Here is a 13,756-nt window from a genome sequence, read left to right on the forward strand (position 1 = left end):
TTAACATTTTTTTTATTATAAAGTAAGTTAACTTGTTTAACATTTTTTAACATTGAAATTATTTTTATTTTGAAAATTTTAGTTTTTTTAAATAAAATTTAAATTAAATTTATTCATTCTAGAGCTATTCCAAAATTATTCAACAAGTTTTTAGGAGTTATAACTTCCATACTTCTGTTTTTTTCTCTGAAGGTAATAATTTTTTCGTTTTCAGCTTCACTATAATCTAAAGCCACTATGTAATCAATTTCGTCCTATAAGTCAAATACAACTTAATTTCCACTAAATTAAATTAGATCAACTAAATATCTTAAGTCTATATCTGAATTCAATTTATCATTTGCATTATAAAAGCAATAAGTTTATCCTTACGGAAAACATTCTTTGAAAAGTTGGTTTTTCATGGAAATAATATCTTTAACAGCCTCTTCAAACTCTTCATTCTCCTAGAATTCTTCTTCTATTTAATCAATTTTCATAGATTTTAAAATATCCAATAACTCATCTTCATCAACATCTTTGTAATAAGAATCTCCATATTAATCATAAAGCAATTTATTTCTCTCAAGCAATTAATCTTAACCATATATAATGTAGCGGGGAGAGTAATCTAATAAAGTTTTTTTTTTGATACAGTCTTTTACCCATTATAAGGATAGAACATTTACTTTATAGTGATCACCAATTACTTAAACTTTAAAATCATAATGTGAAGCTATGTAATGAGTTACAAGATTGCTATCATTTTATACTTTTTTACCACCATTAGCAACTATACCTTTTTCAATCTAGGCTTTCTCTAACAATATCTTTTCCTCACTCAAGGATACTTCATGAGGTAAATTAATTATATTAAATACAAAGTTATTAAATATATTTGATTCTACTTTGACATCAGAAACATCAATATCAAGATATTGAGCCATAACTTTATTGGTCTTCCAGTTTGGCTTTCTACCTTGTCTATTTACTTCTATCTCTTCTCCATTTTACCCTTTTCTTTTTTTCTTTAATTTTCCTCCATTTTCGTCCTACTCTTCATCGCTTGCATTATCTTCTTTGTCACTCTCTTTTTATTCTTTTTTCTTTAAATTTTAAGTCATTTCTATAATTTCATTAAATTTCATGCAATCAAACCAATCTTTATCTCTTCTAAATTTTTCAAATCTCGGAAATCTAAAATTTAATTTAGGATATTACAAAACTTCATTTAAATTGTATTTTAAAAATAGATAAATACCTTAAGGTGTAGTTGGTCGGATATTAAGAAGATTATATAATTTCAGTTGCCCTAATCTCTAAAATAAGAGAGTTTTGAGGAGATAAAATATATGCATCTGGCTTATCCTTAAATTTTATTTTTTTAAAAAGTCATTATTTTTCTAAATAACTTACTTTTTCTCCAGGTTTCCAGTTTTATATGATGAAAGAAGGCGTTTTATTTGAATGATTAGTTCTTACCCATTGATCTCTCATTCTAGCTTTTATATCAGCATAGTCTCTAGCTGTAAAACCTGCTCCCACTTTAGCAAAAGGCACAAGTATAGAGTTAGAGGGGTTTTGTAGATCAATCTTTTTCGCTACAGCAACAAGATAATGTGTGATATGATCTGTCCAATCTCCTATGCCATTAATTTTATAAGACTTTTCACCAAAATATCCTCCAATAACTATCAAATCTAAGGTATCTATTATTCCTTCATAGTAGTCACCTTTCATTTTAATCCACTTATCAGATCTATCATCTGGGTAATACAGAGTATCGAGCTGCTTTATGACTATACCTTCATCGTTTCTATGTATTGCCTCATTAAATTCAGTCAGTATGTCATTTATATCTGAGTATTCTCTACCAAAAATAACTTCAACTCTGTCTTATTGATTGTCAATTAAATTTTCTAAAATTTTTTTTCTATATTGCAATGTGTATTCTGTCAGTGCATATTCTTTATTATCTTTAGTCTTCAAATATAAAATGTCAAAAATTTTATAACATATACATAATTCATCATCCTCTCTTTCCATTGCAACAGTTTTATTAAGACCAAATTAAACTCTTTATCCTGTTATTTTATTTACTACAACCATTTCTCCATCTAAAATACAACTATGAACAGCATCTTTTAAACTTCTTCTAACATGCTCTATCATTCTTTCATAAATATTTGTATAATTGTTTGAGTTTCTAGTGAAAAACCTATTTTTATTATTAAGTTAAACCAAAAAAAATATAAAAAAAATTTTTTTACATTAAAGATTCAGGAGATACATGACACTAAATTCTCTCCCCATCAAATTTTGTTTCAACTAAATAGTTTTTACCTGTATAAAAAAAAGTAAAAAGGATGTTAAATGTTTCAAATTAATTAATATTTTACTTACCTTTAAGAATAGCTTCAATACTTTTGAGAGTCTTACGTCCTGCAAGCATAGGTTTTATAGGATGAAATAGCCTAAGGACATTAGATAATTTATGATTTGGATCTACAAATTCCTTGCAAACCTCCCAAAGACTAGAAGTAGAATTAAATAATACTACTGCATCAGGATGAAAAAGTGCAAGTATTATTTCGTGATTAATACCAAGATTAAGGTCCTTTAAGATCAAACTTTTATAGATTTTTATTTAATATTAATTAAAATAAATTAAATTACCGTGAAATCCATTTTATTTCTTCTGATGTTGCATTCTTCAAGCAGTTTCTTAAAACTTTTTCTTTGGATGCTAGATCTCTATTTTGAGGTTATGCAAGCTCATCAAGACATCTATCCACATCGTTGATTGTTAGTGTGGCTTTCTAAGTAAATGCTTACAAAACATTTTATACAACTTCACCAAAATCACCAACTACTTGCTAGTTGTCTTTTAAAGGTCTTTTATAATTCAAAAGCTATTGACGTTTATCTTCTGATAAGGCAAACACTTCGCTTAAAACTTTAGCTAAATTTTTATAGTTTAAGCCATAATTAAGACGTTATTTATCATGATGAGGCATTATTAACCTAAGGATAGTAAATGTGTAAGATGGACATCTATTTGTTTTAAATGTAGAGTCAATGAATCTTTATACAAATTTTTTTCTTTGCCCTTTTTTAGATTGCTAGACTTAATTATAAAATTTGACTAAAAATGAAAAGAGTGTTTTCTCTAGGATAGGAGATTTTTTAATTTCTAAGCGAAAGGTATTATCTTCTTCTTTAACTGCTTTTTCTCTTTTCATTTTTGGTGAATCAATACCATATTCATCTGCTGAATCACCAAAGTGAAAATTATCAGAATTTTAGTTAATTTTAGAATCCTCTTGCTAAAATTCATCAAAATCCATATTATACTCTTAAGCTTTTTTCTTCCTAGTAGAAATATCACTTTGTTTCATCTTTGATGAAGAAATTGGCTTTATATTAACAGACAATTCTTGATTTTATTCTTATTTTATCTTATGCCATTTATAATAGTTTTGCATTTTTTGTGAAAAAATATTTATTTAATTTTGATCAGATATTTTTTTGAATATTTGATTTTTTGAATTTTTGTAATTAAAGTAATATTTGGCGGAACTATTAAATTCAATCAATTAATTAATCACTTATTAAATATTATAAATAGAGATTAAATATCACAATCATTAAATATTTTTATGCATTAATCTTTGATATTATTTAGTGTTTAAAAAACATTTTTTAAAAAAATATATTTTATTTATAAATAGGCTTTAATTTCTTTTTACTAATTAAAATTCTATTTATTTTTTTTTAGCTTACAAGTTCAATTAAATAGTTGGTTCTACTAAAGTATGTAAATTAAAGTAAACAATTATAAGTTTTTTTGCTTGATAAAGTTCATTTATTGGCTTATAAATTATTATTTTTGATTAATTAAAACATAATGAGAGAAAGATTACTAAAAATTTTAATTTATATTAACAATTAAGTATAATTAAGAATATTAATAAAAATTATATATTTTAAATGAAAAAATATTATGATATGGAAAATATTTGATTATTTTCATTTATTATTATATTTTAAAGTATTAGATAAATCAAGCTTCGTTTGATGGATTTTTCATCTATTCTCTTAGATATTCTTCATAGTTCTTTCTTTCAATAGCTCTGATTTCATTCATATCTGGTAATTAACCTCCAGGAGCAGGACATACAGCTATTCTCATATAGAAAGGTATATCAGAGTTATCAGCTTTAGGGGAATAATCAGCAGGTAATGTGGGATCCTTCTTTTATTATGAATTCATTTTTATTTTTATTTTTTAGATAATTTTTTTTGTTTATTTGTTTTTTGATAAATTAATTATTATATTTTTATTAGGTAATTAATCCACAATTTTAAATTAAACCAAAATAATGTTTAATGAGCTCAACAAGAACACCATAAAATCTTAAAGAATTTAAATTTGAGTATAATAAAACATCTTATTTAAGAGAGAGAAAGCAAAATACAAAATATATTTAATCTACTTAAAGACAAATACTATATCTGTGTTCTATAAAAATCCTCCAAATAACCAATTAGGAGCTCATTTAAAAATGTTTTTAAAGCATTTTTTTTTATTTTATAGCCTTTATTTGAGGGTGACAAATACTGTCTATATTTGAGTATAATAAAAAATCTTATTTAAGAGAGAGAAAGCAAAATACAAAATATATTTAATCTACTTAAAGACAAATACTATATCTGTGTTCTATAAAAATCCTCCAAATAACCAATTAGGAGCTCATTTAAAAATGTTTTTAAAGCATTTTTTTTATTTTATAGCCTTTATTTGAGGGTGACAAATACTGTCTATATTTTTATTTTGTAATATACCTTAATATTTCTTATTTAGGATATGAAATAAAATTTTAAAATTGTATTTTTCATTTGATTTAATATCCATGATTTTCGTCCACAGCCTTTATTTAGAGACTATATTGATATAGACTTTATGGTAGATTAAAATGACGTGCTTATGAATTTTTAAGCTAAAAATTTTAGAAACTTAAATTTTAGAAATGTTGATATAAGAACTAAATAGATTGAAAGATTTTAAGTTTTAAATAACATATTACTTAAAAGTGAATTAATTTTAGAATTTAAAAATATTTTATGTAAGAATTATGTAATTATAATATCATTTAATTATCAATAAATAGTTTGCTTAAATATTATTTAACAATTGATAATAAAAAATATATTTGAATCATAATTAAATTAAGTAACTTCAAACTAATTTCATGAAACAGATAAAATAAAAATTATAAATTCACTTTCTTTATTTAGAGACTATTTTGTTTGGTATTGACTTTATTATAGATTATAATGATAAACTTGCGACTTTGTGATTTTAAAATTTTATAAACTTCACTTTTGTGTTTATTAATATTAGAACTAAAAATCAAATTTTTTTTTTCTTCCATTAGACTTACATATTTTAAATTGTTTTAAATTAGAATTGAAAAGTATTGTATGTAATTATGATATCATTCATGTATCAATAAATGATTTAAGTATTTTTGATTAATTGATAATAAATAAAAAAATTTGAATCATTATAAAATTAAGAAACAAATAATTCAAACTAATTTCTTGTAAATATAGTTTTATAAAAAATAGATACAAAAAATAAACATTTTTAAATCATGAGGGATAGATTCAAAAATTATTATATATCTATAAAAATGTTATCAATTAATTATTCATATATGATTAATTAAAAATAAAGGAAAGATTTTGTTGGTTTTAAAATGTGTTGTTCACCGGATATAATTAAACTCAACATTTTTATATTATATTTAATATATTTAGATAGAGACAAATAGTATTTATCTATTTTATTTTGAAGTATAATTAGTTTTATGATTAGAAAAAATTAAGAATAGTAAGTAGTAAATAATATGCCAAGCTATTTATTTTAAATAACCTAAGATTTTATCATGAATTTGCTAGAACCAAGTTTGATAATTAAATTTTTAAGCCTTCATTTTGTTTAATTATTTTTTACTATAATATATATTATAAATAACAGAACGAATATCAATATATCCATCTATCTTACAAATAAAAAATTTATAAATGATGTAAGCTAAAAAAATAAATTAAGACTACTCTAAATTTCAGATATCTCTTAAATTGTATTTTTCACAAAATAAATTGATTAAAAATATAAAATACAATGATTATTTTGTTTACATAAAGGGGAAGGTGATTTGATTTAATAAGATAACTATAGTATTTATATATTATTATTTTTTTATAATTAGTAGTTTACTTTTTTTGAGCATTTATTCTTTAGGATAATCAATTAATTTACTAAAATGTTGCTTAATTGTTTTCTATGCTTTCTATATTTTCACATTGCTTTAATATTATTGGATATTTTATTTTATCATAAATTATTTTAGCAAATAAGAAATATAAAAATATTAGCAATAAAACTCCTGCTACTGCTAAGTAGCTCATAGGCGATACCCAATCTACAAAATCATAAGGTGGTTCATAGGTAAAAGTCACAATAATATTATCTATCATATAAACACAACTAATAATATATACAAGAATCAAGTGCTTCCAAGCGAATCGAATGTTATTGATAAAAAAATCAATATTTATGCACACATAAATTAATCCATGTTAAAGAACTTAGTTGAAGATATACCATTTATCATCCATTTCATCTTCTGGAGTATCTGGAAAATCTGCAATCCAAAACATAAGCACAATAACAAATGAAGTGCTAAACGCAAAATGAAATAAAGAATGTATTATTTTCCAAAGCTTACTACAATAATTGATTTTATTTGATTTAAAAAACAAAATCATTTCTATTAACGCAAATATAAAGTAGAGATTAGCGCTCCATACTCCCCAAAATGTAAGATATTAAAAGTTTGTATAAAACAGAGTATAATCTGCACTACCATATTCATAAAATTAGCACCACCAAACAAATTGAGTAAATAATAAAAGTACAACTCTTATAGTAAATAAAACCTTCAAATTATTTTTCAGGAAAGCAGATTAATTTATTTGAGGTTTATCTTCATCGAAAAAAACCATTAATTAATATATGATTTATCCAATTTATAGTCTTATTTGATTGATTTAGTATTTCAATTTAATTCAGTAGATTCCAATATTTTTTTGTCAAGAAAGATTTATTTAAATTCAGGCCAAAAATAGTAAAATTTGTTTTGATATTTCATAAAAAATACTTCTTAATCCAAGAATATAGAATGAAAATATGTCATTTCAAAATATTTAAGTTTCATAAAGAAGTGATTTTAATTTAATTAAAAATAATTTAATAAATAAATAAAAATGATACAAGGTCACTTCAATTCATACAGATCATAAAAAGATGCTTATGGGTTATATATTAATTAATTTTTTAGTTATTTATTATATGCAACATATTAAAATTTAGTTATTTCTTGCCATTTGCAAAAAATCTTGTTTAACATGCAAACGTCCTCAAAAAAAAAATCAGAGTTTATGTCTATTTGAATCAATTAACTGTGATTGCTCATTAGCAAATAAAACTCCTATAAATTGTCAATACTTGTAAAATGGCCGATTAATTAAGAGATTTAAGGCTAAATTTTATATTTAGAAATAACGTTGTTAACTTAAGAGAACTCAATACCAATATGAAAATATATTGCTTGCTACTGAATTACATCAACAATCAATTTTCTTTCAAATTTATCACCAAATATTTCACTCTTTCCGAAAGCAGAAAACACTGTATAAATAAACAATTCTATGTCTTCTTGCTTAATATGCTAAATATAGATATACACAGCCTTTAAATTCCTGTACTTAGAAATAAATCTTTTTTGTTTGAAGTTTTAAATATGGCTTTTTAGCTAATCTATAGAATCAATTTCTAAGCTCTCTTGCCCCATTAATATTTGATTTAGTACATATTTTTTGAATCTTTTTCCTATCAGTATCAAGCTTATAATTGACATTATCAAAATTATAAAATCAAAAGAGCTTAAAGACTCATTTGCAATATATTATTTGAAATAAGTAAGGTTGTTTAGTAAGGCTATGAGTAAAAATAGTTTTTAAACAAAAGAAAAAATTATCATTTTGTTAAAAAAAGAAGGTCTAAGAGATTTTAAAGACTCTATTCCTCTGTTATCAGTAAATTATCTCTGATCAATATCTATGTGTATTAATTATTTGATTCCTATTACTAAACAAAGAAGTGAGGCAAATGGTTTCTTAGCAACAAAGTAGTTAATCTACTTAAATATGGATGTCATAAATAAAAATATTAAAACAGTGTCAAATATTAAGAGAAAGTAACCAAAATAATTGATACTAAAATTAGTTATGATTAACCCAAGATAAGTAACAAAATTGAAAGTAGAAATTAAAAATTCCTTAGCAAAATTCTTTAAAAATTTATCATTACAAAAATCAATAAATTAATCCTACTCAAATAGACTCACTAACCAGACTATGAAGAAATTTAAAGCAAACGACAATATGATAAACGCAAAAAAAACATTTCTTAATGGTGTTTAGTTTTAGTATATGTAGACAGCAGAAGCAATATGCATAGGGAGACTATAAATACTAGTAATTAGGGCATACATATCTCGACCAAATTAGTTAAATTTAGGATATTTATCACAATTAATAATGAGAAAGAGATCCTCTAAGCAAAAAGGAATAAGTATAAGCACAATTAAGTGGTCAAAAGATTATAGAAAACAGTAAGAAAATATGTTGAAGGTTGCCAATATCCTATCAACTAAATAAAATGATATAAAGCAGGAATACAATCTAACGTTATTATCCTTTTAATATATAAGAAAAATAATTTATTATTTCTGGAAAGTAAAATTTTTAAATAAACTTTATTACACTTATCATTTATAAAGACAAGTAGATTAACAAACCCCTTATACATTTCATAAAGATTATGTATAATAAAGATAGATTTCTTGGTACATTAATTTAATTGTCATTATTATTTTAATTCATTTTATAATCTCTTAATTGATACTAAAAATTATTTATTTCTAAATATTTATTTAAAGTTTTTATTTATTGTTCTATCTATCTTTCTTTAAATTGTTTATTTATATTAAGGATATTCATTCTATTTCATTAGTTAGCACCTTACTATTTAAATTTTGTAAGTTAATAATTATATTTATTCTTGGTTTTAAATAATACCTGAAAAAATTGAAAATTTTATTTTGTTTACATTATTTAAAAGTAAATTTCAATTAAATTAATTACGTCATTTGTAAACTACTTCTATTCTAAACTTATAAACAAAACCTATTAAAAATTTTAGTGTAGTTAATATATAAATATTTAATTCAACAAATTTTAAATTTATAAAGTCTTTTTATTGTTTCTTAACTTTAAATAATTTTATTGATTAATCTTTATTTATTTTTCAAAGAATTATGAAAGATATTTTATTTTAAATGATTAATATTTACTATCTTTTATTTATTTAATATTATTATGAGAAAATAAGTTTGATATTCGTTCTTTATTCTCTAAAAAAAAATAATTTAAATGAAATTTAAAATTTTAGTTTCAACTTTAAAAAATCCAGTTAGATTTATTTTCTCACTAAATTTTTTTGTTAATTTAAGCAACTAACAGTTTTATCATACATTAAAAATTTTTTATTTTTATTTTAAAGCCTACCTAATGAAAAGGGTACTAGTAGTTTAAATAATAAATCAGCAACTAAGGGAGAAGTTTTAAAAAGTTTTCATATTAATTTTTTATTTACAACACCAAGGAGAACAGTTAGCAACTCTGCTGCCTAACTAGTATTACAATTTGAACAAAAATACTTGAGATTATGAGTAATTGTATATGAAGGTTACATAAATAATGTTGGTTTTATACTTTAATTTAAAAATTATATTATTCATTTTTTATTTTTAAGCATTTAATAGCCAGCCAATTAATTAAATGATGAAAAATTCAATTGAAAACATATTTTATAAAAAATTTATTGCATTTTTTAACTACTACATTTATTCTTAATTTTTAATGAAAATCAATCAAAAATATCTAAAAATTAATATATTTATTGAAGAAAAATCTAATTTAACCAATTTTAATTTATGAAATATTTATAAATTTTTTTTAATTTTAAATTATATACTTTCTATTATTAATTATATATATTATATTTATAGAAAAATGAATATTTGATTACACATTTTTTATTTTCAATTAAAAATTATTCTACATTAAATTTAAAATTATTAAGAAATTTTACAATGCAACATAAATTTTGATTTAAATTTCATTATATTTTTACTAAATTTTTTTTGTTTTTAAAGGAAATACTTAATTTATCATTAAAATGGATTTGTGTGATTTAAAAGTCTATCTAATGATGAGGGTAGTAGTTTAATTACTATACCTGCTGCAACGGATGAAGCTCCAACAAGAATGCATATTATGTTTTACTCAAGACTCAAAGGTGAGCATTTAGCTACTCTACCGCCTAATTAAACCATAATGATTTGAACAAAAATAGTTGAAACTATAATAAACAAGAAGAGAGGATTATTGAAAAATCCTTAGAACACATTAATTTCACTAGACTTAAGTTTTCTGCAATTAATTTCATTGAAAACTGAAAGGAAAACAAAAATATTAAAAAACATAGTTAAATGTACACCATTTTCCTCTGTCCAGTCTTTGTTTTGAATACCATTATCTACTCCAAATAGTGATGGGCCATTGAACAGAATAATGCATAATACAACTATTTGGTAAAGACTTTATAAAATAATTCCTTTCCACATATTAGGAGTTACTATTGCATCAGTACGCTTAACGGGTTTTCTTTAGAGTAATTCATCATTTGGGGGTTCAGTTGCTAATGCCAAAGCAGCCAAAGTATCTTGCATTAAATTAACCCACAGAATTTAAATTGTGTTGAAAGGAGATTCTCTAAAAACAAGGCCACCTAAGAAAGCCATAAATAATGCTACAACGTTTATAGTAAGCTAAAACTAAAGGAATTTTCTTATACAATCAAATATATTTCTACCCCATTTAATAGCAGTAATTGTGCTTGAAAAGTTATCATCTATTAGTATAATTCCTGCAGCTTCTTTAGCTACTTCTGTTCCAGAAATTCCCATTGCAAAACCGATATCTGCTTTTTTTAAGGCTGGAGCATCGTTGGTACCATCTCCAGTTACAGCTACTACTGAATCACATTTTTATAAACCTGTAACTAATAAAAATTTATCTTCAGGAGAACTTCTTGCTAAAACTCTCAAATCTTAAATAATGTCTTTAAATGCATCTATATTGCCAACTTCGTACCTTTGAATTTTGCCATCTTCTCCTCTTATTTCCTAAAGACCTCCTACTAATTCTCTAAATTACTTTCCTTCCATAACTGTGTATCCTCCATCACTTGTGCTATAATCTTAACTTATTATACCTGCTTCTTTAGATATTGCTATTGCAGTCTCTTTATTATCTCCTGTAACCATTCTTACTGTAACTCCAGCATTGCTACATACTCTAACTGAATCACGGATTCCTCTTCTCAAAGGATCTTGAATTCCTACCATTCCTAAAACTATAAAATCTTATTCTATTTAATTCTCTTCTGGGAGCTAATCTGCATCCATATAAGGAATTTCTTTGTAAGCTAATAACAAAGTTCTCAAACACTCATTAGAGAACTTTTGTTAAATATCTTAAAATTTTTGTAAAAATTACTAGCTAATCTACTAGATTTAACCATTTTTATTAACAAACCTGCTACATTATTCAATTAAAATTTCAGGTGCCCCTTTTGTGTAGACTCTTAAAGTACCTTGAACTCCTTTTTTTGATCTGCAAACAGTGGTCATTCTTTTTCTTGCAGAAGAGAAAGGAATTACTTTGATAATATTGTCAGAAGGTCTAAAATCTCTGTAATTAACTTAAAATTTGTAAGCTAGCTCAAGAAGAGCGCATTCAGTTTTATTTCCATTATATTCAAATTTTCCATCATCAATTTTGGGAAAAGCATTTGAATTGACGCTAATTCCTTCAGTTAAAATATTAACAAAGTTTTAGTCAAAACTCTATCTTTCAAATTCGCTGTGCACTTCTTCTAAAGCATACATTTTTTTTACTTTCATCTTGTTTTCAGTTAATGTTCCTGTTTTATCACTGCATATTGTATCGGCACCTCCCATAATTTCACAAGAAATCAGGTTTCTAACTAAGTTATTTTCATCTTTCATTTTACCAACAGCATAAGCTAAAGATAATGTAACTGCGAGAGGTAAGCCTTCAGGAACAGCAATAACTACTACAGTTATACCAACAATTATAAAATCCACAATTTCAGAAAGAGTATCAATAGATAACAGCTTAAGATCGTTGCTAGAATAAATTGTATAAAGCAAATTTAAAATCATGCATAAAACAGTAATGAAAGCCCATTTGAATCCTATATTTCCAATTTTTTCTACAAACACATCAAGCTTTTCTTAAAGAGGTGTCTTTTTTTCTTCTTCCTCTTCTTCATTCATAAGTGCTTGCTGTTTGCCAACTCTACTCATTTATCCTACGGCAAGAACTACCATCAAGCCGCTTCCTTCTATGACTTTAGAGCCAGAAATAAGGAAAGGCTATGGATTTTTTGCATGCTCTCCGATACTATATTTTTTAATAGGATCAGATTCTCCTGTTATTGAAGATTCATCACACACTAAATTACTACCTTATATTAAGAATCCATCTACTGGAAAGACTTCACCAGTTTCAATGTGCATTATATCTCCTACTAAAAGTGAGTATATTGAAATATGGACAGTTTCTCCATTTCTTATTACTCCAACATCTCTCTAAGCAACTTATGCATTTAACTTTCTAAACTACTTGTCCTTCATATAGTTGTTTACTGATGTTATAGTAACAATAATAAAAACAGCTATAAAAATACCTATTCCATCTATCCAACCCTCTGCTATGCCTTATTTTATGCATCCAATTACAAGGGAGACAAAACATGCAACACATAAAATCCTTAGTACATCATCCTCTAAACACTCCATCACCAACTCAAAGAAGGTCTTTGGAGGTTTAGTTATATTTTCATTTTGACCAAAGGCCTAAATTCTATCTGAAATAGACGTATCAGAGGTATCAATACCTTTTTTTTAATGAGTTTTTAAAATTTTAAGTAGACCTTCTACGTTTCCTATATCCTCAATTTGCTTCAAAGATTAACCTTCTCTAATACTATCAGGCTAGAATAAATCACTTAACTATTCTTTTCTTATTTAAAAGCCTGTAGGTATTGTATTTTCAATACTATCACCTACTTCTAAGTTATTATATACCCTAGACATTAAATTACTATTTACTTTTTTTTTGTATTTATTTTGTTTTTTATCAATAAATTATTAAAAATCTTAAAAACTGATTTGATTTAAATTAGCCAAAAAAAGTAAACTATCTACCGATATCATTTTTTGATTTAAAAAATTATTCAACACTGAAAAAATTAATAAGTAAATAAATAAATATAATATAATAATTAAAATAAAGTATCCATGCATAATAACATGAATGTAGAGTTAATAATTTGTATTATATCGTTACTGATAGTAAATAATTTGGTAATAAGATATAATTATATTTTATTGTTTATCTTTTTTATGACTGTAAGATCAAATAATTTTTTTTTTATTTCAAGTGTGCTTAAATTAATAAATTATAATTATTAAAATATGAATGGAGATTAATA

General features: G+C 24.0%; 5 protein-coding genes across 5 annotated transcripts; 1 reads left to right on the top strand and 4 right to left on the bottom strand. All coding sequences in view use genetic code 6, as the record gives it.

Moving 5' to 3' along the window:
* Positions 1-113: 113 nt before the first annotated feature.
* Positions 114-3,464, bottom strand: TTHERM_00387050 (ATP-dependent DNA ligase; the record flags this gene model as incomplete). The annotated part of the gene is made up of 6 exons (XM_001019308.1): positions 114-1,176; positions 1,241-1,347; positions 1,396-2,197; positions 2,250-2,322; positions 2,383-2,609; positions 2,656-3,464. 6 exons carry the CDS (start codon positions 3,462-3,464, stop codon positions 114-116), a joined length of 3,081 nt encoding a protein of 1,026 aa, XP_001019308.1.
* Positions 3,465-4,042: 578 nt separating this feature from the next.
* On the bottom strand, positions 4,043-4,252 carry TTHERM_00387060 (hypothetical protein; the record flags this gene model as incomplete). Its single annotated transcript, XM_001019309.3, has 1 exon — positions 4,043-4,252. The coding sequence occupies one exon, from the start codon at positions 4,250-4,252 to the stop codon at positions 4,043-4,045; it is 210 nt and encodes a 69-aa protein (XP_001019309.1).
* Positions 4,253-6,331: 2,079 nt separating this feature from the next.
* TTHERM_000387069 (transmembrane protein, putative) lies at positions 6,332-6,745 on the top strand (the record flags this gene model as incomplete). The annotated part of the gene is made up of 1 exon (XM_012798437.1): positions 6,332-6,745. One exon carries the CDS (start codon positions 6,332-6,334, stop codon positions 6,743-6,745), a length of 414 nt encoding a protein of 137 aa, XP_012653891.1.
* Positions 6,746-7,325: 580 nt separating this feature from the next.
* Positions 7,326-8,267, bottom strand: TTHERM_00387070 (transmembrane protein, putative; the record flags this gene model as incomplete). The annotated part of the gene is made up of 1 exon (XM_001019310.2): positions 7,326-8,267. One exon carries the CDS (start codon positions 8,265-8,267, stop codon positions 7,326-7,328), a length of 942 nt encoding a protein of 313 aa, XP_001019310.2.
* Positions 8,268-10,343: 2,076 nt separating this feature from the next.
* Positions 10,344-13,568, bottom strand: TTHERM_00387080 (calcium-translocating P-type ATPase, PMCA-type protein; the record flags this gene model as incomplete). The annotated part of the gene is made up of 1 exon (XM_001019311.2): positions 10,344-13,568. One exon carries the CDS (start codon positions 13,566-13,568, stop codon positions 10,344-10,346), a length of 3,225 nt encoding a protein of 1,074 aa, XP_001019311.2.
* Between the last annotated feature and the right edge of the window lie 188 nt (positions 13,569-13,756).

Source organism: Tetrahymena thermophila (assembly GCF_000189635.1).
Source record: "Tetrahymena thermophila SB210 genomic scaffold scf_8254587, whole genome shotgun sequence".
Taxonomy (NCBI): Eukaryota; Ciliophora; class Oligohymenophorea; order Hymenostomatida; family Tetrahymenidae; genus Tetrahymena; species Tetrahymena thermophila.